At 43.4% G+C, this 25,568-nt stretch overlaps 1 protein-coding gene across 3 annotated transcripts in view; it reads left to right on the forward strand.

The window, feature by feature from the left end:
• STXBP4 (syntaxin binding protein 4) overlaps nt 1–25,568 on the forward strand; it is a 222,179-nt gene that overhangs the window by 10,340 nt on the left and 186,271 nt on the right. For all 3 annotated transcript variants that reach the window (XM_089673286.1, XM_089673287.1, XM_089673288.1), the window contains exons 4-5: nt 22,113–22,219; nt 25,133–25,277. In XM_089673286.1, the coding sequence (XP_089529412.1) occupies nt 22,113–22,219; nt 25,133–25,277 (252 nt within the window). The remainder of the gene's footprint in view (nt 1–22,112; nt 22,220–25,132; nt 25,278–25,568) is intronic.

Consider the following 25,568-nt stretch of genomic DNA (forward strand, 5'->3'; position numbering starts at 1 on the left):
CAAATGACAATATTGTCAAAGGCACATCATGAAAGAACAGTACTGTCCAATCCACACTACATGTCTGTCAGCTCCACACTACATGTCTGTCCGCAATGGGAACCCTGGACTTCCAACAGACTAACGCGTTTCGCAGACTTGATTCTTCCTCAGAGCCAACAAACCAAATGTCTGTACCCTCTCTTATATGCTCGCTAATGGCTTATCCAAAGGTTACATGTGGGCCGTCATTCACTTGCCCGGAGGCAGAGATAAGCATCACATGGACTGTAATTCCAAACATCATAAGTGTAAACAAAAACACACAATATACAATATCAAAATCCAAAGATGCAATAAAAAGTACATACCAGGTCATAAAAAGTTTGTCTCATAATACATCATTGTACATATTTGATTCCATTCTATTGTAATATATAATAGTTAAAATCCATGTCATATAATCTACCTGCACCTGCAGCTGATGTTATTTGAAATGGTAATGGTTGCTGACCAAGAATATATATATATAGATATATTTATTTATTATGTTTTAGGTTGAAATGTAGAGAGTATAACTTTCATATACACAAATGTAGTAAAGAAAAAGGACTGTCCTAGTACCTGTGGACTTACACATCTTGTTTGAGTGTAGCAGTGTGATCATTGTAATTCCATGTGTGTAAGGATGACGTGTCCAGGGATGCACTGTCTGCTAGATCAGTGGTGTGGGGGAGAGCTGCACCCTGCATCTCTCAACCTGCTGGAACGCACACCTGCATGTGCGGTCCATGGACTCACAGCTAACATGCCGACTTGTGTGGTCCATCCAGAGCTGGGACTGCCCCTCCATGTCCAGGAAGAGCGGGCTCACAATGCGATCCACTGGGAGCCGCTGGGAACGCACTGGCAGAACATGTACCCGTTCACCCACCCGGAAGGGGGGCACAATGTGCGCTCCACCGGAAGCCAATAGTAATGCGCTGAAGGAGCATGTGACCGCTCATCCTCCTGGAAGGGCAGGCACATTGTGCACTCCATTAGGGTCCAGGAAGTCAACAGACTATTGACCAGTGACGGCACCAGCAGCAGCATGTTGGCTATCTATTTACTTGGTGCAACCTCTTTTTTTATATTTTTTTTTAAAATAGGGTAATTTATTGCTTTTTTTTCTGCCCTACAATTAATTTGCTTGTATTTTTTACTGAAATTTTGCGGTAATATCATGTGACATAAAAAATTGGAACTACTGCCATTTTATTCTCTAGGGTCTCTGCTTTCAGGAAATATTTAATGTTTGGAGGTTTTGTGTAATCTTCAGGCTTAAAATTATTTTTGAAACGTGTGTAAAAAATGCAAAAACGGCTCTGGCAGCGAAAGGGATAAAGGATAAGCCGGACACTCCCCTTTTCTGACCAGCAGCCAATTGGTGCTCATTACACTGCAAGGTCTCTCCCCTCCCTGCTAGTCCCCGGGTGCGGTGCTGTAGGCAGGCAGGAGGAGGAGATAAACAGCGCAATGTTAAAATTATTACATGTTGCCATAAAGCCCCTTTTGATTTTAAAAAAGCCCCACATATTCCTAAAATCACCTCCGATTTAAATACGGTTTTGGTTAAAAAAAAAATGTTGTCACGAGGGACAAGTAGATTGGGGCACCGATTTAGTCCTTGGGCAAGTAGTTTTTTCAAAACTTTCCACACCCCTGTACTTACTTGCTCTGTGACTGATCAGTAGTTTTGCGCAGAGCAGCCCCCGCTCCTCTTCTTTTGGGGTCCTTCCGCTGGCGCTTCTGGCTCCTCTCCCCCGCTGAGTGCCCACCAAGTTGTTTGCTATGGGGGCACTCATGCATGCTTGCATCTGAGCCAGCTCTGTGCATCCATGAGACAATAAACGTGGTAAAAATGTATCTATGTTTATGCCATGATTTTACTGTGATTGCAGTGCATTTTTCACAGGACATGTGATTAAAAAACTCAACACAGTTGCGTTTTTTTTTTAATGCATTTTTCCTGCGTTTTCAGTGGGGTGGTGCATCTTATTTAACTGACCAAAAATGCGGCAAGCAGGATTTTTTTAAACCGCAATGGAAGTGCAACAGACCAGTGTGAAGACGTACATGGACATACATAGGGAAGCATTTTTCTTCAGCTTTTTTTGTGCTTTTTCAATGCAAAAGTCATAAAAACTCCTCAGTGTGAAAGCAGCTTTAGAGGGTGGCTCAGCCCCATCCTCTGATTCATCCTCACTGGCTATGATTGACAGCAGCAGGAGCTAATGGCGTATGAGCCAGTGAGGAGGGAAAATGCAAAGAGAGCCTCTGCCTTTGTGCACATCGCTGGATCGAGCTCGGGCTCAGGGTGAGTATAAGGTGGGGTAGAAGCTGCACAGAGAAGGTTTTTTACCTTAATGCAGAGTATGTATTAAGGTAAAAAAAAACCTTCAGCCTTCACAACCACTTTAAATTGGCTAAATACACTTTTGTTTATCAAAGTATCACGTTTTTCTTTCTAACATAGCCACAGTGTGAGTAAAGAAGCCTGTCTGCTGCCAGCAGCTGCAGAGTGGCACCCTTGCACTCCACATGGAAGCAGTGGTCTGACATGCTCCCTACTGAAGTAGGCCTATAGCTTTGGGAAGTCATATTCCCTTCTGATTGGAGAGAGTATGCTAGGAGTCACTGTATTGAACCTCTACAGAGTAATCATTGCTTATACACAAAGAAGAAGGGCTCTTCTCTGCAGATGGTGCAGGCTACAGACTTTTCAGGGCATGGCTGCTTTCGAAAAAAACAACTATAGACATGGAACACTTTTTTTGTTTTTAAAGTGGAAGTAAACACCCACTAGACACTTGTACCTACAGGCAAACTTATAATAACGCTTACCTGAAGGTACAAGTGATATCTCCTAAACATGCACTGTTTGGGAGATTTTCAGTGTCCCAGCAGCTGATGACATCACTGGTGCATGCGCGGGAATGACGTCATCGCGGCTTGGCCAATCAAGCGGCCAGAGCCTGCAAACCCGGAAGGAAGACCTGGTGAAGATGGAAGTTCTGTCAGGGGAATTTTTTGGGGCGGGCTTTAAAGTATAGTAGAGGCAAAACTTTTTTTTTTGTTTTAGAGTGGAAAGGGATTAGAACACCTATCTATTTCTGTTTACCATTATCATTGATAATGAAAGTAAAAAAAAATCCCAAATTTTGGGTTGTGCTCAGAAAAGTAATAGAGGAGAACTTTTCTAACTGGGACACTAGTTCTGGTCACCTGGGGGTCCCCAAGGAATTCCCTTAATTTGCAGGCATTTCCTCTCACTTCCTGTTTTGGCTATGGGACAGGAACTAAAGGGAAATATCCACAATGGGACACAGATGGCAAAAAAATTCTGAGAGGTTATAACCCTACCTTACTCTTTCCAAAATGGGGGAAAAAAAGTTTTGCCTATAGTTCTACTTTAAGACAGACTGTAACGATTGTGCGCAATAGGGACATGGAACTTGTACACGAGAGCCTTTTTTGTTTTTTCATGAGCAATAATCTTCCTCTCCTCCTAAAAACTGGAATTTTGTAGTAACAAACTTCAAAAGAGCCTCTTAATTAAAACACAATAAACGCCAGATCCTAGGCCTGGATGGCAGCTGTAAAGAGCTAATTAGTCTTGGCAGGATGTCTGTTTCAAGGAACCATGAAAAACACTTTCCTCTGCCCTATGGTAAAACCATAATAACTCAGTCAAGCCATCAAAAATGACCTGTTAGGCCATTACGGCTCAGGAATGCAGAGCGTGCGATAAAACGTCTATTCCACATGTAACAATTCCACATAAAATCAGGGTGGATTTGATTTAAATCAAGTTGATTTTAAATCACAATTTAAATCACTAGTAAAAAGGCTCGATTTAAATCATATCATAATTTTTAAAGAGCAACTTTCATCTCTGTCCCTCAGCAGCTCCTCCTCTGACTCGCTGTTGACTCACCGACAGTCCCATTCACTATAATGGGATGGCTGGTGATGTGGCAGTGACACAACAAGGTGAGGGATGTGGCGGCAGCAGGTGAGTGGATGCCCGCTAACAGGTGTTGCCATGATGGATCTAAAATGACAGGTGCTCTTTAAATGTAAGGAATCCGACTCATTCTTGCTGGTAGTTACAATCTTTATTATTTTCAAACTAAATGAAGGTTTCCTTTTTAGAATAATAAGCTGTCAGGTTAGTAAAACAGCGATATCAGAAACGATTTTAGGTTAATACTGTAGGTTAATCACACAGAGCTGGAGAACTACTCAAATTTTTATTTCATGTTTTTTCTCATGGTTACTGTGAAATTCTGTGAATGCATCAATGTAGTGCATGTTATCTCAGCTTGCAGAACTTGGACTCATTGAAGGAGTTTACCAAAAATGGAAATATTGCAGAATATACAGCCTCGTGCTACATAACTAAGCTCCATTTCATGCTGAATAAACTAAATTATTATATATATATTATTAAATAGAAAAGTATCTTTATATAGATTTTACTTCAAAAGCATTTTATCAAAATAAATTTGATAAAAGTAAAAAAAAATCAGATTTAAATAAAAAAATCCTTTTTCTTTTTTTTTTTTATTTAAAAAAAAAAAATTGATTTTTAGCCACCCTGCATACAATTTATAGAATTCAACAGGAACAGGATGCATTAATATTAGGTATATATTTGAATATGGAATATCATACTGAACAAATCAAGGTCATACATGACTATGTTAGCACAAAGGAAAGAGGAGAAAGCAGTCTCTTCCCTCCTGGGTGACAAAGGTACGCTGTGTTTGGTATCCCTGGGTTCGCATTATAATTCTGAATATTAATCTGCCAGTTGGTAGAATACCACCTGCACATACAGTGAAGGAAATAAGTATTTGATCCCCTGCTGATTTTGAATGTTTGCCCACTCACAAAGAAATGATCAGTCTAAAAATCGAATGGTAGGTGTATTGTAACACTGAGAGACGGAATAGCAACAAAAATTTCAAAAGAAACGCATGTCTAACAAATGATGCACTGATTTGCATGTTCATGAGGAAAATAAGTATTTGATCCCCTATCATTCAGCAGGATTTCTGGCTACCAGGTGTCTTTCATACAGGTAACAAGCTGAGATTAGAAGCAATCTCTTAAAGGGAGTTCTGCTAATCTCATTTTGTTACCTGTATAAAAGACACCTGTCCACAGGAGCAATCAAACCATCAGATTCCAAACTCTCCACCATGGCAAAAGACCAAAGAGCTGTCCAAGGATGTCAGGGACAAGATTGTAGACCTACACAAGGCTGGACTGGGCTACCAAACTATCGCCAAGCAGCTTGGTGAGAAGGTGACAACAGTTGGTGCAATCATTCACAAATGAAAGAAACACAAAACAACTGTCAGTCTCCCTAGACTGGAGATCTTGTCAATGATCTCCAGGCAGCTGGTCACCAAGAAAACAATTGGTAACACACTACGCCGACAAGGACTGAAATCCTGCAGTGCCTACAAGGTTCCTCTGTCAAGAAAGCACATGTCCAGGCCCATCTGAAGTTTGTTACTGAACATCTGAATGATGCAGAGGAGGACTGGTTGAAAGTGTTGTGGTCAGATGAGACCAAAATCGAGCTCTTTGGCATCAACTCAACTTGCCGTGTTTGGAGGAGGAGGAATGCTGCTTATGACCCCAAGAACATCATCCCAACTGTCAAACATGGTGATGGAAACATTCTGCTTTGGGGGTGTTTTTCTGCTAAGGGGACAGGACAACTGCACCGCATCAAAGGGACGATGGACGGGGCAATCTACTGTCAAATCTTGGGTGAGAACCTTCTTCCCTCAGCCAGGGCATTAAAAATGGGTCGTGGATGGGTGTTCCAGCATGACAATGACGCAAAACACACGGCCAAGGCAAGAAAGGAGTGGCTGAAGAAGAAGCACATTAAGGTCCTGGAGTGGCCTAGCCAGTCTCCAGACCTTAATCTGATTGAAAATCTGTGGAGGAAGTTGAACGTTCGAGTAGCCAAACGTCAGCCACCAAACCTTAATGACTAGGAAAAGATCTGCCAAGAGGAGTGGGCCAAAATCCATCCTGAGATATGTGCAAACCTGGTGGCCAACTACAGGAAACGTCTGACCTCTGTGACTGCCAACAAGGGATTTGCCACCAAGTACTAAGTCATGTTTTGTGAAGGAGATCAAATACTTATTTCCCTCATGAACATGCAGATCAGTGCATCATTTGTTAGACATGCATTTCTGCTGAATTTGTTGTTGCTATTCTGTCTCTCAGTGTTACAATACACCTACCATTTCGATTTTTAGACTGATCATTTCTTTGTGAGGGGCAAACATTCAACATCAGCAGGGGATCAAATACCTATTTCCTTCACTGTATTGGAGGTCATTAATATTAGTGTAAAACTGTATTTGGGAATTGGTGGTAAATTTGACCTCCTAGCACCTATCCATCAAACTGGATTATTGGTGAATTGGTCTCTGTCCACATCGCCTTGATATCGTAGAAAGGGACTGACAGGACTGGTGAAGACTGAGCTCTCGTTTACCATCAACCAAGGAACATCTTAACAGACTTGAGAGCGAAGGCAACATTTTTGCCCAGACAATTGGACTCTGCTAAAACCAGGACTTTGCCAGTATTCTGCCTTCTTAACTCCTTCCTTTTATTACTCTGTTGCTTTATTGTTTTCTTTATATCTTTGTAACATCCCTTTCTGTAAATATTTTAATCGCATCATTTTGACCTTTTCATTAATAAACCTTATTTTGAAACGTGTTAAAACTATCTCTAAGGCTTTTAATGCAAACTAAAGAATCCCTGTCTCTTGAAAAATGGGAGATGGCTACTCTTAAGAGCTGTAATTCCTAAACCCTTCCTTCAGTTTGGATGTACATACCCTCAAATTAAACCTGAGAGTGGGCACTTTCAGCCCATATCCATTGTATAACAGAGGTGTACTTTTATGAAACAGAGATCAGTGGCGATCCTAAGGGTCGTTGCTGATCTCATATCATTAGTGTTTTAGGATACAGAGATGATCAGCGGAGAACATGTTCATCTCAGCACACAGATGGCCAGTATATGAAGGAGCGATGTCAGCCCTTCAGTGGTGATCTGTGTTCTCCCTCCAGATTCTCCAGCCCAGAGCTGGAGGATCGGGGAAACCGCAAATTTACCGCTGCTTTGTAAATGGTGTTTGACTGATCTCTTGCTGTAATCTCGTGAGATTGCAGTAAAAGCAGCCATTTTCTAGCGTTCAAAGCGTTTGTAGATCGCTTCTCTTTTCATTCGGAGAAGCGATCTACACTGCTTCATAAAAAGGCATTCAGAGGAGAACTGTCTCCTCTGAGAATGGCGGAGAACTGAGCAGCGGTCATTTACCGCTGCATGATAAAAGGACGCCTATAGCTTGAGTATGTTTTGGTAAATACCTGAATAAACTAAAATTGTGCCTGTGTCCAAATATAAACGGACCAAACTGTACATACTGTACATGTCACCAGAAGCGGGAGCCCCTAGGCCAGCCTTTCTTGAATCCAGGATTCCTCTGGAGATTTCTAGGGGTTTCTCAAGCACTTTTGGAGAGATGGCTGTCAAATACTCAAAGTAAACCTCTCATTTCTTTTATTTTTTTTTTTTACAACTTGCTGAACACACTAATGTACTGTAGGTATATTAATTTATAGCAGGGGTTCCCTGAGACTTTAAAATGATTTCAAGGGCTCCTATAGGGTTAAAAATGTTGTTAAAAATCTGCTGTTGAGTAAAAATCTATCAATACTTCATCCCCTAAATTTGGTTGGTTTAGTTCAGGGTAGCTTCCTGATGGTAGGAAGTCTACAGAGCAGTTTTGTTTCTCACCATTAGAGGTCTCTATTAGCCCATTATTGTCCTGAATCCATGTAGAACTTTACAATGCGAGAATTCGTTTGCAGATTGATTGATTCCTAACTAGTACTTGCTTTTCAGTTCTGTTAAATGTGAATAGTACAGACTGACATCTTAAAATATTTTTCCTGTATCCTTACTTCCACGGGGTAGTAAGTAAACAAGGCTCTTATTTCGCAGTGTTGCTTGATGCATGGAGCCGTTCATACAATTCCCTCATGCCCCATGCCAAGCTGGGTCTGGAACTGTCAGTTTATAGTTTATTGGCTGGACTTTAAAGGAGGGATCAAGGGAGCATTGACCTCTACGTCTGAAGTGAGTGTAGAATGAAGTAGGTTATACTTCTCCTTCTTATGCGGGCCATAGATGTGATGAAAATCGGCCGATTTTCGGATCGTTAGTGCGGTAATCGGTCGGCCATTTTTAGTGATTTTTGCCCTTTTCGATTATCGGTCCTGCTGGAAAAAAATCGGCCAAATTTGTCGTTCTGCCGATTTTCGCGTCAATGATGGACAAATCTGCCAATCTTTTTACAATTTTCAAAAATGCGCATGAGCAGTGGCATGAAAGAAGGAAAAGAAGAAAAGCAAAAACAATAGAATATGAATGAGAAGAAGAAATAGAATATAAAGAAGAAGAAATAGAATATGAAGAAGAAAAAGAAGAAATAAAATATGAAGAAGAAGAAAAAAGAAATAGAATATGAATAAGAAGTAGGAAAAAAAAAAGAATTTCAGTCTGATATTATATTTGACATTTAAAAGTATAGCAACATTGTATCTATTTGTATCCGAATAGAAACATCTGTATTCGAAATGGATACAAATAGATACAATGTTGCAACTTTTTCTTATTATTATTCATATTCTTTTTCTTCTTCTGTATATTCTATTTCTTCTTCTTCTGCTGCATATTCTATATAATTGCCGGCCGTAGACGGGATGAAAATCAGCCGACTTTTTTTTACCAATGGTGGTAACGTCGGCTGATTGAACGACCGATTTTTTTTTTTTCGTTTTTCTAAAAAAAACAAACGGCCAGTTTTCTCCCCGTCTATGGCCTGCATTACTCTCATTTCAGAAATAGGCATCTTTACCCGTGCTAGCTCATTAGCTGCACTCTGGAAACAGAAGACAATGGAGTTGATTGACTGAAACTGGAGAGTGAAAAATCTGGTACAATTCGGGATAGAAACCAATCGGCTTCCATGTTTTTTGGTCAAAGCTTAAGTGAAAAAGCTGAAGTTAGAAGTTGATTGGCTACCATGCACAGCTGCATCAGATTTTGCACTCCTCTGTCTTCTTAAATCAACCCCAGTGTGTGTTTCACAGTAGGAGGTCCAGCTTCTGATAGAGAAGTAAATGCCAGACCCGAGAAGGCCTTTTGGTTCTGACCTAGAATTCCAGACTTGTCCTCCAGACAAGTAAAGCCAAAAAAGAGAAAAAATATAGATCTAGCAGTAGTGAGCCTCCACAATTATAACAATGCACTTTCATGGTTGGGCCCATACAAGAATCTGAATATTCAAGCAGAATCATGGCCTTAAAACAAGAATTGTGAGCAGGAAGGCATTTTGTTAATGAAGGCTTGTTCACACCAGGAGGTGCATCTGAGCACAAGCTTTTTTGCACGTTTCCACACGTCTTATTTGTTAATAGGCTGCTCTGTATGCATGAAATGCAAAAAAGGTGCCAGATAAATCCCCTCTCTAGACACAAATCTCCTCCAAAATCCTTTCTAGCACAATTGCCCCCTCTCCAAAATCCCTTCTAGCACAGTATGCCCCCCCCCCCCTGCCAAAATCTCTTCTAGCACGATTGCCCCCCCCCCCCCCGCCAAAATCCCTTCTAGCACAATTGGCCCCTCTCCAAAATCCCTTCTAGCACAGTTGCCCCCCCTGCCAAAATCCCTTCTAGCACAATTGCCCCCCCCCCCCCGCCAAAATCCCCTTCCTAGCTCAAATTTTCCCCCATTTGGTTATCGCCCTCTACCAACAATTTCTGCTGCTGGGACAGGAGCAGTATGGGGAGGAGATGGGGGAGGTAAACAAACCCTGTACAGTCAGAGTGTGTTCTGTCTTAAAATGTTTCTAAACCCAGGGCCCTGCATTCACTATATTAAGTCTTCCACAGAACACACAACATGGAAATGCAATTATTTTAGTAAATATAAACTGCTAAATACCTTTTCTCATCAGCAGTTAGCAGTCTTGTGATGTCTTTCAGTGTCCAGCAGAGCACTGGTTAAAGCTTGTAGGAGGAGTCTTCATTCTCCCCTGATTGCCCTGTGAGGCTGCATGACCCCTGACCCTCTGTCTGGACAGCGCTGGTTGGCCCTGTGCTGATCACATGCACCCTCCCAAGAAAAAAAATAACTAGCAATACACACAAAGCTGAGCATGTACAGCTTGCCCCCAAGGCTCCGTTCTATCTACAGATGGATTGGGGACTGTGGAAGAGGATCAGAGAAGACAGGGTCAAACAGCCTTTTTACACAATGCAGGGAATAACCCCTTAGGTTCCACAGTGAGTATAACAAGCATGCTTTACTGCATATACAGACTGATTGTACTGTTGTGGGTTTAGTAACACTTTAACTCCCGTATATACAGACAGGAGGAAGAGAGCACAGCCCGCACCTCCTCCTGGCTCTCTCCTCCTCTCAGTTCCTATCTGTACTCCTGTCGGCAAAGCTGCGTTTGGCTGCCTGAAATGTCCTTAGCAACCGATAACCTCATCCATTGGTGGGACGTGAGGTAGGTTGGTCAGCCGGCACAGCTTCCTAGGCCACTGACAGGAGCAGAGAGGTGGAGAGAGCCGGGAGGTGTGGCTGTGCTCTCTGCCTGCTGTCTGTATGAAGGAGTTAGGACAGAACGCATTCAGACACAGACTGTACAGGTAGATTTTTGTCTATTTGCCACAGCACCCCTGAGAACTCGTTGTGGCACTCCGTTTGACAAACGCTGTCTTACCCTCGGATCAGACTAGTGCGGGTGGAAGCCACTGCGGGGCCCGCACTTCGTCCCGCAGCTGCAACTACCCGCACACAAAATGCGGGACCCGCGGGTGGGTGCCATTAATCTTAATGGGCGCTGTAGTGCAGTTCCCAGTGCGGGCTGTGGTTTATGGAAAGATGCAGGGACCTTTACACTGCATTTTGGGAGACAAGGCATTCCATTAAAATGAATGGGCTGCTGTGCCACAGCCCGCAAAACTTAACTAGTGTGAACCAAGGGTTACACAGTTGTCACTGCAACCTCTATCACCAGTGGAAGACTTCCTCTTCGCCAGGCCCAGTAGACAGTGGTTTACCCTAGTGGGGACACCGACTGTAAGAGATTCCTGCTATTCAAGCGGTAATAAACCCCAAGCCAAAAATATATTATATTGCAGTTTAACAATCTATAGATGTCTTGGCTGAATTAATTTTTCTTTTTTTTTGTGGCCTTTTTTTTTTTTCTTCTTTTTTTTTTTTTTTTTTAATCTGTGATCTGGCCAGTAACACCTCCTGTATTAGAGAGGACTCTAGAAATTGAGTACAGAGGGCACCTTTGGACAGCAGCAGTGTCAGTCTGCGGGAAGGGGAGTTTTAGATGGACTAGCGGATTTAAATACACTGACAATCTAAAGCCAAACTTCAGCTCACAGGGCAGTTACATAAGCAATTACAGCAACAGATTTTTTTGGGGGGGTGGATAAAGATTTTACCTGAATAAAGAAAAACGGATAATTGTAAGACCCCCCTCAGTACAAACCGTTTGTCTCAACACTCTAACTGCTACATTTGTAGGAGAGCTTGTGTTGTTGAAAAGCAGACATACTGATCAGATCACCAGATGAAAATAAAGGAAAGAGAGCTTAAAAAAGAAACTGAATGCAGCCATCACATCTAAGAATTTATAAGCTGCAATACAATAAGTTTGCTTTTGGGTTTAATACTTCGTTCATAACTCTAAAACAAAAACAAAAAAAAAGTTTGGCTTTAGATAAACACAACACCCACTTCTCCAGCACTGTGCCTGCAGACTCATTGCTCCCCCATGCGGCTGGTGACATCCAGCATCATTCATCCTTTTCCTGTGAGCAGAAAACCTCATGGACCTGCCCCCTGGGGGATATAATGTCATGCTGACCTAGGCTCCCTGTGCTTGTTCTGTACAGGACCACCTACTGTCGGAGGGAAGAAGAAGAGAATCCCACAAATCATAAACCAGAAAAAAGACAACTGGAAAAAATAAATATGAATTCTACAAAAACAAAATGTGGATGTGTGGTACACAAGGGGGGAGGAGGACATGTGCTGTGTGCCCAACCGGGAGTTAGATTTTCATTTGTCTACGCCTGATGGCTTTCAAAACCCTGCAACCTCCTATAGTGCTGCTCAAGGTGCTCTGATGGTGAAGATTTAGATGTCTCACCGCAATGTAAAGGTGCAGGCTGTCTTATGCTTGATCCAGAAGCCTTGAGGAGGCCGTTCACATTCCTTCCCACCTGTTGAGCTAGTGGTGTGCGGGGCTCTCATCCCCTTAAGCCTGATGACTTGTTGTATTAAAGTGGTTGTAAACCCTTACCCTCACAGTGGAGTGGCATTCACAGAGATTAAACTAATTCTCCTACATTAGTTGTACCTGTTTATCTGCGGTCCTCTTTTATCCACTTCCGTTCAAAGTTCAGAATTTATACAGCTTGTCTGAGTTTTTAGAAAGCAGGGGCGGGAGCTGAATTTACACTCTGCAGAGCTGATTGAAGGGAAGGGAAACACCCCCCTTAACACAGGAGCAGAGGCCATCAATCTCAGGCTGTGTGCTGGAGGTTCCTCCCCTGTCACCTTTTTATCTTTTGGTTTTAGGAAAACTTGTCAGAAGTGACATATACTGATAACAAAGAAACAAGTCAGCAGACAGAAATGACAGTTGGTGCTCTGGATTGAGACAAGTACACATCATGCTTTGGGATGTGCTTTGTTCATATTTCATGTCTGAGGTTTACAACCACTTTAAAGGTCAGAGGCTTGACTTTTGCTGACCTACCTGTTTTTTGAGTGTGATTCCCTCCCAGAAATGGGGTAATAGTGTGTAAGATCAGGCAGCTGACAGGACTGCAACTGTTAAATTTCAGATGATTTCTTACCCATGCTGGAGTCTCAAACTTAGGAAAAGTGCTTAAACCTAAATGAGGGGGTTAGTCTCTATTCACTGGTGAACCTGCAAAGTCTAATCATTCAGGTTGTCATATAAACCAGGCCTGATGGGTTCTGTTTAAGAATATTTAATCTGAACTCCAGGAAAACTGCTAAATACACAGATGACATACAAATAAAGGAGCTGTCTTGCCTCCCAAAAGGATTTGTATTTCTGCCTATTCCATTTGGAGATTTACACAGCTCTGCCACACAGCACAGCCATCTGGAAGGGCAGGAGACCTGCTTTTGTAATTGTACAGTTAAAGTGACACTAAAGGTTCTGATTTTGTTTTTAAATAACAAACATGTCACTGCTCTGTGTAATGGTTTTGCACAGAGGAGCCCTGATCCTCCTCATCTCAGGTCCCCCGCTGGTGCTCCTGGCTCCTCCCCCTTGCTGCATGCTCTGGGTGCACTCATGCGGGCTCGCTCCTGAGCCGCCTGTGTGTGTGTCAGGGGCGGACTGACCATTTGGGAACTCGGGCACTGCCTGAGGGCCTGCGGTCAGTAGGTGGCCCCATGAGATGCCCCTGGTACCTTTCATAGGCTTTTTTAGGTGTGGTTTGAATGTGGGCGAGGACACAGGGGCCCTATGATCGCCTATTGCCCGGGGGCCCCATGAGTTGTCAGTCCACCCCTGGTTTGAGTGTGCAGCTTGGCCTCGTTCCCCCCTCACTGGCTGTGATTGACAGCAGCGAGAACCAAAACCTCCCACTGCTGTTTGAGCCAATGAGGAGAGAAAGACCCGGGAGACCCCGCTGCTCTCATGCACATTGCTGGATCTCAGTCGGGTAAGTATTAGGGGGGTTGATAGTGGAGCTGCACACAGAAGGTTTTTGCCTTCATGCATATAATGCATGAAGGTAAAAAACCTTCAGCCTTTACAACTACTTTAAGTAACACAGGTCTTGTCCCTCCCCTAGCCTGTGATTGGACAGTGAAAAGAGAAGCAGAAGACTGATGAGCTCATCTCTGTTACACTGCTCTCTCTTCCTATCAGCATACTTCTTAGCATATGAAAATTACAGCACAACTGATTGGTTCATTGGTGCGTAAGGTACATAAATGGCCACCGATCTTTGTGCGATCATATGCTGTGAAGCACAGAGGAGAGGTCTGGGGTCTAATAGACCCCAGATCTCTCAGTAAAGGGTATCTGTCACTGCCTGTTATCACAGGAGATATTTAGATTTAGATCTTAGTTTCCCCCCAGCTCAGACACCCCCCCCCATTGACTTCTCCATCATGTCCAACAACGCCACCATCAAACCCGCCCCGCAGGCCAGAGTACTTGGTGTCAGTCTGGACTCCAACCTATCCTTCCAGCCCCAAGTCCAATCTTTAACAAACTCGTGCAGACTCCACCTCCGCAACATCGCCAAAATCCGCACGTTCCTAACTCCAGAAACCACTAAACAGCTCATCCACTCCTTCATCATATCACGACTCGACTACTGCAACTCCCTCCTCACTGGCCTGCCTCGCCGCTGGGTATCCCCGCTTCAGTCGATCCTGAATACGGCAGCCAGACTCATCCACCTTACCAACCGCTCCATCTCCGCCACCCCCCTCTGCCAATCCCTCCACTGGCTTCCGATTGCGCATCAGATCAAATTCAAAATCCTAACACGGACGTACAAAGCCGTCCACCATACTGCCCCAAACTACATCACCGACCTAATATCCAAGTACCGCCCAGCACGCACACTCCGCTCCTCACAAGACCTCCTTCTCTCTAGTTCCCTGGTCTCCTCCTCCCATGCCCGCCTCCAGGACTTCTCCAGGGTGTCACCCATCCTCTGGAACTCCCTGCCCCAACCCATCAGATTATCACCTACTCTCCTCTCCTTTAGGCGCACCCTGAAAACCCATCTCTTCAGGGAAGCCTACCCCACCCCCTGCTAACTTGCCGACCCCCTCCACTCTTCCTACCACTCCATCCCCCACAGCTATCGCCTCCTGTGCCACCATCCCCTTCCTCCTAGATTGTAAGCTCGAAAGAGCAGGGCCCTCAATCCCCTCATGTTTTGCATTGTATTGTTATTGTTCTGTCACATGTTCTGTCCCCCTTTGTAATTTACAGCGCTGAACGAACTATTGGCGCTTTATAAATACTGTATAATAATAAATAATAATAACAGTAAAAGTGATGAAAAACAAATTTTAATACGCCAGTGTAGAAAAAAAAAACGAATTTAAAAGCACCCCCATCGTTGCTCTCACATGCAAAGGCGAACACAAGCACCTGCCCTGCACGTGTACAAACAATGATCATTCAAGACTTGAGGTATCCCTGCAAATGTCAGATCATGGGCAGTAAATCTATCACAACACCTCCTGTGTAAATGTAAAGTGGTAACCTGTAAAGGATTTTTAAAGATTCGCCTATGGATAATAAAATTAATGTTGTTTGTCACCATTGCACGGGCGTGTGCAGTTTTAAAACTTGGTATGCCCATAACATCATCTTTTTAATTTAACCAAACAGTTGGGTACTATATTGTGTTTTTTTTTTCCAACAAATATGCGTTTAAAAAAACCGTGTGACATAAAAAATTGCAACACCCACCATTTTATTTTCTAGGGCCTCTACTTTAGATAATCTATGTTTGGAGGTTCCAAGTAATTTTCTAGCAAAAAATATTTTACATGTAACCAAAAAGTGTCAGAAAAGGCTTGGTCTTCAAGTGTGAACAGGAGCCAGGCGCTGTGCAGTTTTGATGACAAAAGTAATACACCTTATATGGAAGTCGCCCTTATATATCCGACGTTCCAGCGAGACTTGCTAAAGCGCATGTGCGCAAAACATGTTGTCCCAGCAACTGGCCTTCTCCTTCTAAAGCTGCGGTTCCAGCGAGAGTTCCCCCCCTCTGTCTCTCCACATCGTGGTGACGTCACCCGGGCCGCTGGAACGTTGGATACACGTGGTGCCTGCACTGACAGGCATTCTACCCTCCACCGCTTCTCTCTGAGCGGACGGGCCGTCCATCTTGGAACCTGGCTTCTTAAAGCCACAGGCTGGTCACTTTTTTCTTTTACCATATGAATGAATTATTAAAGGCCTCCATATAAGGTGTATTACTTTTATCATCAAAACTGCACAGCGCCTGGCTCCTGTTCATACTTTCTACAAACTGATGAGTTTTTACCATAGCAGCAGTGAGTTTTTTCCCCACTAATCAAAGTTTACATTTACCATTCACTGATTTCCTTTGGGACACATCTGTGCTCTGTCATCCAGACCGTTCTTCTGGTCTTCAAGTGGTTATTATTATACAGTATTTATAAAGCACCAATAGTTTGCTCAGCACTGTACATTACAATGGGGGACAGAACATGTGACAGAACAATACCAATACAATGCGATACACGAGGGGATTGAGGGCCCTGCTCTTTCGAGCTTACAATCTAGGAGGGAGGGGATAGTGGCACAGGAGGAGATAGCTGTGGGGGATGGAGTGGTAGGAAGAGTGGAGGAGGTCGGCAAATTAGCAGGGGGTGGGGTAGGCTTCCCTGAAGAGATGGGTTTTCAGGGTACGCCTAAAGGAGAGGAGAGTAGGTGATAGTCTGATGGGTTGGGGCAGGGAGTTCCAGAGGATGGGTGACACCCTGGAGAAATCCTGGATGCGGGCATGGGAGGAGGAGACCAGGGTACTAGAGAGAAGGAGGTCTTGTGAGGAGCGGAGTGTTACTAAACCCACAACAGTAAAATTAGTCTGTATATGCGGTAAAGTGTTATACTACTCGCTGTGGAACCTAAGGGGTTAATCACCCACATTGCATTAACAGGCACAGAGCCAATCAGTGCTGTCCAGGCAGAGAGTCAGGGGTCATGCAGCCTCATAGGACATTCAGAGGAGAATGAAAACTCCTCTTACAAGCTTTAACCAGTGCTCTGCTGGACACTGATAAAAGTTACAAGACTGCTATATACTGCTGATGAGAAAAGGTATTTAGCAGTTTATATTTACTAAAATAATAGCATTTCCATGTTCTGTGTACTGTGGTAGACCAGATATAGTGAGCGCAGGGTCACTTTAACGTCGCTTTAGAACCACTTTACATCTAATCAAATGCAGATGATAAAATAGGCATTTGGAAGGTGTTCTCTTATTTAGAGATGCTGAAGTCTGCTGTCCAGAGTGACTTCTGATCTTACCAGAGGGACCTGACTTTCCTCCTGGTAGCAGGTTAGTTTATGTAATGTTGTCACCCTCCACCTTCCTGCAGATTAATTACCAGGTGAAACGTTACAAAGGCAAATGCAGAAATATATTTCCGGAGCACATATGCACGTCTTCTCACGTTTTCGCAGCTCTGGGCCGTGCTAACGAGCTCGAATTTTCTCCGGCTTAATCAGGTCAATGACACTGGGTGACATAACCGGTGGTTATCATGATGATCTGTATTCCAAGAGTATATGTGCTGCTTTAACCTAGATTCCCACTTCATACAGAATGCAGGTATATGGTTACCTAGTGCCGGGGATTAAAGGAATACAATGTAACGTTGGGTACTCGGTCCACAGTGAATGGGAGATTTTTCTCATAGTCACAGTGATACCCATTGGATTACTTGTTTCTTGATAAAAGGGTTGACCTACTGAGTAGTGTTGTTTAAATGTGAAACCTATAGTTCAGATTTAGGTGAATACTAATTGTTTCAGTTTCCTGCTTAACATTATGAAAGTTGAACTCCAGGCTGATATTTTCTGAATGCAAGTGCCTGAATTGGACTTGGAATCAGCCTCTTACAATCCCCTGTACAACAGAGCTTAGAATAGGAGAGGGAGAAGCCGCAGAAAGAACCAATCGGATGTGCTGCAGTGTATATGTGTGAACAGGCAATGTGCTGATAGGAAGAGAGAATGGAACAACAGATGAGCTTGTCAGTCTTCTGCTTCTCATGTACTGTCCAAGCACAGGCTGGGAAGGGACAACACCTGTAAGTGTTACTTGGTGATTCTAAAGGTTGTAATTTAAAAAAAACAAGTATGTTATATTTACCTACTTTGTGTGATGGTTTTGCACAGAGCAGCCCTAATCCTTTTTTTTTTTTTTTTTTTTTTTTTTTTTTTGGGTGCCTGCGGTCCTGGCTCCTCACCCCTGCAGAGTGCCCCCAATAGCAGGCCTATTGCTAAGGGGGCACTCGAGCAGCCTTGCTCCTGAATTGACATTGTCCAGTCACACACACACAGCGCAGCTCTGCCCTGTCACGCTGCCCCCCCCCCCCCCCGTTCTCTCCTCATTGGCTCACTAGCTGTGATTGACAGCAGCAGGAGCCAATGGCTCCAGCTGTTGTGTGAGCCAATGACGAGAGATTGGCATGGGGCTCAGGTAAATATAAGGGGGGCTGAGGGGGAAACTGCACCCAGAAGGTTTTTTACCTTAATGCAGAGAATGCATTAAGGTAAAAAGTCTTCTGCCAGCAGAACCATTTTAATTGCAGCGAGGAAAAGTCAGATCCCCTCCACTGTGCTGTGTGGCAGAGCTGTGCAAGTTTTTGGACTGCAATGAAGAAAGGTACGAAAACTTTCATATAAATGTTCTCAATGGATTGCCTGGAGTTCAACTTTAAAGCTGAACATTAGGCAAATGGCTAAAAATGAGGTTGAAATGCATACAGCATACAGTGAAGGAAATAAGTATTTGCTCCCCTGCTGATGTTGAATGTTTGCCCACTCTCAAAGAAATGATCAGTCTAAAAATCGAACTGTTCGGTGTATTGTAACACTGAGAGACAGAATAGCAACAAAAAATTCAAAAGAAATGCATGTCTAACAAATGATGCACTGATTTGCATGTTCATGAGGGAAATACAGTATGTGAATTGTTTCATTTTCTGCCAGAGGACCTAATCTGTTCAGCCAGTTTTGTGATCCATGCTGCTCTGCCAGACAGCACAGACAGAGCCTGGACTTCTATGGTAACTTCACAACAGTTGTGCTTTCATCCTCCAGCAGCTCCCAGTACCTGAAACATGTTAGAATTTCAGCACTGTTTGATGCCGTAAACCCTGTTCGGATCACAGTGCATAACCCCACTTGAAATGAATTTTGCATTAACATATTTTTGGTTACAATTTCCAATCACATTTGCAACTATCATTGTTGTATATAATTGAGAAATTGTCCGAACTGCACCCTTTTTTTTTCCTGATAGGCATAATTATAATACAAAAATGGCTGGATTGTTGAATGAACAGTTTGAGTGTATGACCACCTTTTGCCTGGTTTTTACTGGTTGGAAGTAGTGGACAGATAATATGAAGATAGATTTCAGGAAGTCATACTAGAACAGGGTCAGCAACCTTTTCCATATCAAGTGCCATTTTTTTAATACATTAGACAAACAGCAAGCTCAGGACACCCCAATTCTACACCTTCACACCTCAGATCACTCCAATTCCTGCACCATCACACCTCGGGTCACCCTAGTTCTGCACCTTCACACCTCGGGTCACCCTAGTTCTGCACCTTCACACCTCGGGTCACCCTAGTTCTGCACCTTCACACCACGGGTCACCCTAATTCTGCACCTTCACACCTCAGGTCACCCTAATTCTGCACCTTCACACCTCAGGTCACCCTAATTTTGAACCTTCACACCTCAGGTCACCCTAATTTTGCACCTTCACACCTCAGATCACTCCAGTTCTGCACCTTCACACCCCAGATCACTCCAGTTCTGCACCTTCACACCTCAGATCACTCCAGTTCTGCACCTTCACATCTCAGATCACTCCAGTTCTGCACCTTCACACCTCAGATCACTCCAGTTCTGCACCTTCACACCTCAGATCACTCCAGTTCTGCACCTTCACACCTCAGATCACTCCAGTTCTGCACCTTCACACCTCAGATCACTCCAGTTCTGCACCTTCACACCTTAGATCACTCCAGTTTTGCACCTTCACACCTCAGATCACTCCAATTTTGCACCTTCACACCTCAAATCACTCCAGTTTTGCACCTTCACACCTCAGATCACTTCAGTTCTGCACCTTCACACCTCAGCTCACTCCAGTTCTGCACCTTCACACCTCAGGACACCCCAATTCTGCACCTTCACACCTCAGGACACCCCAATTCTGCACCTTCACACCTCAGGACACCCCAATTCTGCACCTTCACACCTCAGATCACTCCAGTTCTGCACCTTCACACCTCAGATCACCCTAATTCTGCACCTTCACACCTCAGGTCACCCTAATTTTGAACCTTCACACCTCAGGTCACCCTAATTTTGCACCTTCACACCTCAGATCACTCCAGTTCTGCACCTTCACACCCCAGATCACTCCAGTTCTGCACCTTCACACCTCAGATCACTCCAGTTCTGCACCTTCACACCTCAGATCACTCCAGTTCTGCACCTTCACACCTCAGATCACTCCAGTTCTGCACCTTCACACCTCAGATCACTCCAGTTCTGCACCTTCACACCTCAGATCACTCCAGTTCTGCACCTTCACACCTCAGATCACTCCAGTTCTGCACCTTCACACCTCAGATCACTCCAGTTCTGCACCTTCACACCTCAGATCACTCCAGTTCTGCACCTTCACACCTCAGATCACTCCAGTTCTGCACCTTCACACCTCAGGACACTCCAGTTCTGCACCTTCACACCTCAGGACACTCCAGTTCTGCACCTTCACACCTCAGGACACTCCAGTTCTGCACCTTCACACCTCAGGACACTCCAGTTCTGCACCTTCACACCTCATTACACCCCAATTCTGCACCTTCACACCTCATTACACCCCAATTCTGCACCTTCACACCTCAGGACACCCCAATTCTGCACCTTCACACCTCAGATCACTGCAGTTCTGCACCTTCACACCTCAGATCACTGCAGTTCTGCACCTTCACACCTCAGGACACCCCAATTCTGCACCTTCACATCTCCGGTCACACCAATGCAGCCTTGAACTACCACTACACTGTCAACAGATATATTCTGCGGCCTGGAGTCGATACAATCATTCATGTATATACCAAGATGGCAGCCGCTCCGTCTGCGACAGTGCTGACGTCACGCCGCCGTGGCCGGAGCTAGAAGCAGCAGCCATCTTGGTATTATTTTTACACATACATGAATAATTGTATGCATGTAGATTGTTTGTTTTTAAAACTTTTAATAAATACTACACTATATACCATACCTTCGGCTCCGGTGGTGAGCTTCTTCCCCCTAGGAGGATCCTTTTATTGGTTTTCGTAAGTCTATTTTTTGTAGAAGTCCGGTCCCTGCATATGGCTTTCTGAGATCCCCCACAAGGATCAGCACAAACGCTACTATATCAGTGGCGTTCCGGTGAGGGCACATCCATAAGAGGTGGTGGATTCCCACTTTGGATCATGAGCACCTTTTGAATATCACTTGTTATCGCTGTACCTTGCAGTACCATGGATTCCTTCACCAGAAGATGAACACTTCTATTATATCACTTTGGTATTGCTGTGATTTGCAGTACCACGGACAATTCATGTCTAGATTGTAAGCTCGAAAGAGCAGGGCCCTCGAACCCCTCGTGTATCACATTGTATTGGTATTGTTCTGTCACATGTTCTGTCCCCCTTTGTAATGTACAGCGCTGAGCAAACTATTGGCGCTTTATAAATACTGTATAATAATAATGTCTATCACACAAGTATTGCTGAGACTTGTAGTGTCACGGACATTTTATTTACCATTTGTTTTATAAGATTTGGTGAGGAATATGTGCGTTTTATCAAGTTCATATCACATTGATGTTGTCTGCTCACTATATTCACTTAAGCACTTTATGATTGAATTGGAGATGTAATATTTAGTGCTGCACTTTTATTTGTATATAGATAAAATACACTGGACTACGGGGTGTTTTTATTTTTTACTTTCCTGGTGTGTACCACCACCTGATTTAGCCTTAGCCATAATCTATGTTCTTGTTCTCTTTACTACTCACCTCACTTAATTAAGGAATACTTTTCACAAACTTTTTTTTTTTTTGTCAATAATTTCCACTTTATGTATCCCTTTAATTAGGATGGACGACTGCGGCCTGGAGACCAGCTTGTTTCTGTGAATAAAGAGTCATTGATTGGCGTGTGTTGTGATGAAGCCAAAAGCATTTTAAACAGAGCGAAATTAAGGTTGGTTTTTATGTTAATTTTACATTATATTACTTTAACCACTTGAGCTCCGGAAGGTTTTGCCCCCTTCATGACCAGGGCATTTTTTTGCTATTCAGCACTGCGCTATTTTACCTGGCAATTGCGCGGTCATGCAACACTGTACCCAAATGAAATTTATATAATTTTTGTCACACAAATAGAGATTTCTTTTATTGGTATTTGATCAACACTGGGGTTTTTATTTTTAACTGTTAAACATACTGGAACATACTGTTATTACAGAGCAGATAGATGACCTCATCAACTTACTGCTACTCCTTCCATGTTCAGTAACAGGCTGGAGAGGTGACATAGCTGTATTTTACAACTACTGCAGAAAATAGGCTGGTCACAGGGCTGGTTGTGCCGTGTGGCAGAGCTGTGTAAATCTTAGTACTTCATGGGCAGAAATACAAATTCTTGGGCAGGTACAACCCTGATTCCAAAGTAAGTTGGGACGCTGTGTAATCTATTCCAATATTACCTTTTTTTTTTTTTTTTTTTTTTTTAAATGGTCCATTTTCTCAGTTTAAACATTTGATATGTTTTCTATTTCCAATTGTGAACAAAAGATGGGTTTATGAGATTTGCAAATCATTGCATTCTATTTTTATGTATATTTTTACATGACGTCCCAACTTTTTTAGAATCGGGGTTCTAGAACAGCTCTCACATATGGCGTCCATCATTACATTTAGCTGTTTGCCTGTAGTTCAGCTGCCAAGTTGCTGCTTGAAGAGGCAGCTAAGCTGCTAAGTCACTGCTAGGAGGATGGGGGAGGGGAAGCTGAGCTGCTGAGAGAACAGTAATAGCTGTGAACAGGGGTGTGGAACTTTTTGAAAAAACTACTTGTCTAGGGACTAAATTGGGGCCCCAATCTAATTGGCCCTCATGACAATCTACTTGTCTAGATAACATATATATATTTTTTTTTTTAACCAAATCTGTATTTAAATCGGAGGTGATTTTAGGAATGTGTGGGGCTTTTAAAAACAAAAGAGGCTTTATGGCGACTTAAACGTGTAATATTTTTAACTTTGCGCTGTTTATCTCCTCCTCCCCTCCCTGCTTGTCTCCAGCACCGCACCTGAGAACTAGCAGGGAGGGGGGAGGCCTTGCTGTGTGATGAACAACGATTGGCTGCTCATCAGGAAAGGGTGGGTCAGGGCTTATACTTTATCCCTTTCACTGCCAGAGCCGTTTTTTGCGTTTTCTGCACACGTTTAAACAATAATTTTAGGCCTGCAGATTGCATAAAACCCCCAAACATATATTTTTTCTGAAATCAGAGACCCTAGAGAATAAAGTAGTGGTAGTTCCAATTTTTTGCAAAGGTTAGTAAAAAGTTAATTTTAGGGCACAAAAAAAGTAATAAATTACCCTATTTTTTTGTAAAATATAAAAGATGAGGTTGCAGCGAGTAAATAGATATCCAACTTGTCTAACAGTAAATTTGTGTACGCTTGTGAAATGGTGACGAACTTCAGTACCCTATATTTTCTATAGGTTGACACCTTTAAAGCTCTTTATAGGTCACCAGTTTAGTGTTACGGAGGAGGTATGGTGCTATAATTATTGATCTCATTCTGGCGTGCGCAGTGAAAGGTGACGTGTATCGCAATCAACGGTTTCATGTGTAGGCGCCCCAGCGTGTGCTTTTACGTTTGTACATGTGTATATGTGGGGGTGAGTGCCTCAATATTTTTTTTGGGGGGATGGTATGTGCTTGAATGTAACTTGAATGTAACTTTCATTTTTTACAATAAAAAAAAAAAAAACTCCCTTATGTGATGATTTTTGGTGACAGGTTCTCTTTGAGACATCCAAGGTCTAAAATACCCTGTATGCCTCCCCTCTGCTCCCCTGAATGTAATGTGGTGCACATCGCCCCATATTACATTCTTTCTCGGGAATTGCATTACAATCGTTCAACGGAGAAACAGAAGTAATGTAACTTCCAGGTCAGCACAAGAAGGGGAGGGGACTTGTCCGCCCTTCTCCTTCCTCTCTAGCTGACGGCGAGCCGAGATGGGCAAGCGGAATCCGGGCGTGGAGTGGCTGGCACTGTGTGGAAGCAATCGGCGCAGCGCTGCCGCTGAATTCTTCCACCTGACAGGTGAGCCCGTTGCTTGCCCGCAGCAGGGCTAAAGGAAGAAAAAAATTACCTGCCCGGCATCCGGAAATACATATCCCAGGCGTCGGGCACTAGGAATCCAACATCCCTCTGTGAATTAGACAGTGATCAGGGCTTAAAGTGTTACTAAACCCACAACTGTAAAATCAGTCTGTATATGCAGTAAAGCATGTTTGTTACATTCACTGTGAAACCTAAGGGGTTAGTCCTCTGCATTGTGTTAACAGGCTGTTTTGATCCTGTGTTCTCTGATCCTCCCCTTCTTCTTTTTTTTTTGGGCGGGTGCATGTGATCGACACAGGGCCAATCGGGGCCTTTTCTTTATTGTCTATTGTCCATTCTTGTACAGTCATGTTATTTTGCCACCTGCAGGAGATTGGGACACTGGCAAACAGTACATGTATGTGGCCCCTATACAATCCCTATTCTACCCAGCATGCCTCCGTTTATGCTAGTGTCCTATTGGGTTGGACGCCTTTTCTATCAAGATTTTCTGCTTTTCAGTCAAGGCTCTTTGTTTTATGAGCTGGTCTCTACACCTGTCTGGATCGGCACCTTCAGAGACTTATATGTTGTTAAGCTAATGTTTTCTTGCTGTTTCACCTGTTTGACTGCATATCAAAATTCAACACTTTCATATACAATCATTCATATTTACCGTCTTAAATTTTTTTCTTTTTTTGTAAAATTGGTTTTCATTGTTTGACCATAAAGAAAATATATACAAAATCATTCTATGTTCCGTTTAATGCTTGCAGGAAGAGTACTTGCTGGGAAATCGCCTTCTTCAGACCAGGACACACGCCTGCAGGCTCAGCTTCACTGACACAGAATGCTCAGATGCCGAGGGACATCAAGCTGAGAATGTCTTCCACTTCAAATGCCTGCGGTGCCTGTGGACCTGTATGTACATTAATGTCCTACCTTTATATAAAAGTTTTAAAAGAAGAATTCCAGGTATTGATATTTTCTACATACCTGACCAATGCCCCTGGAAGCTGGAAACCACTACATCACTACGCCGGTCATTTCCACTAGCTTCCAGGTCCCGTGCCGAGAGGCTACCCTGCTGCATTCTGAACACTGAAGGTTGACTGCTTGGTTTGGGCACTGTTATTGAATGCCTTCTTGCATCTTTGGAATGAATGAGAGCGTTCTCCCTGATTGGATAAGGTGGAGAGTGCAGCATCATAA

This window comes from Staurois parvus, unplaced genomic scaffold, assembly GCF_062004578.1.
Source record: "Staurois parvus isolate SC_StPar_1 unplaced genomic scaffold, SC_StPar_1.0 ptg000137l, whole genome shotgun sequence".
Classification (NCBI taxonomy): domain Eukaryota; kingdom Metazoa; phylum Chordata; class Amphibia; order Anura; family Ranidae; genus Staurois; species Staurois parvus.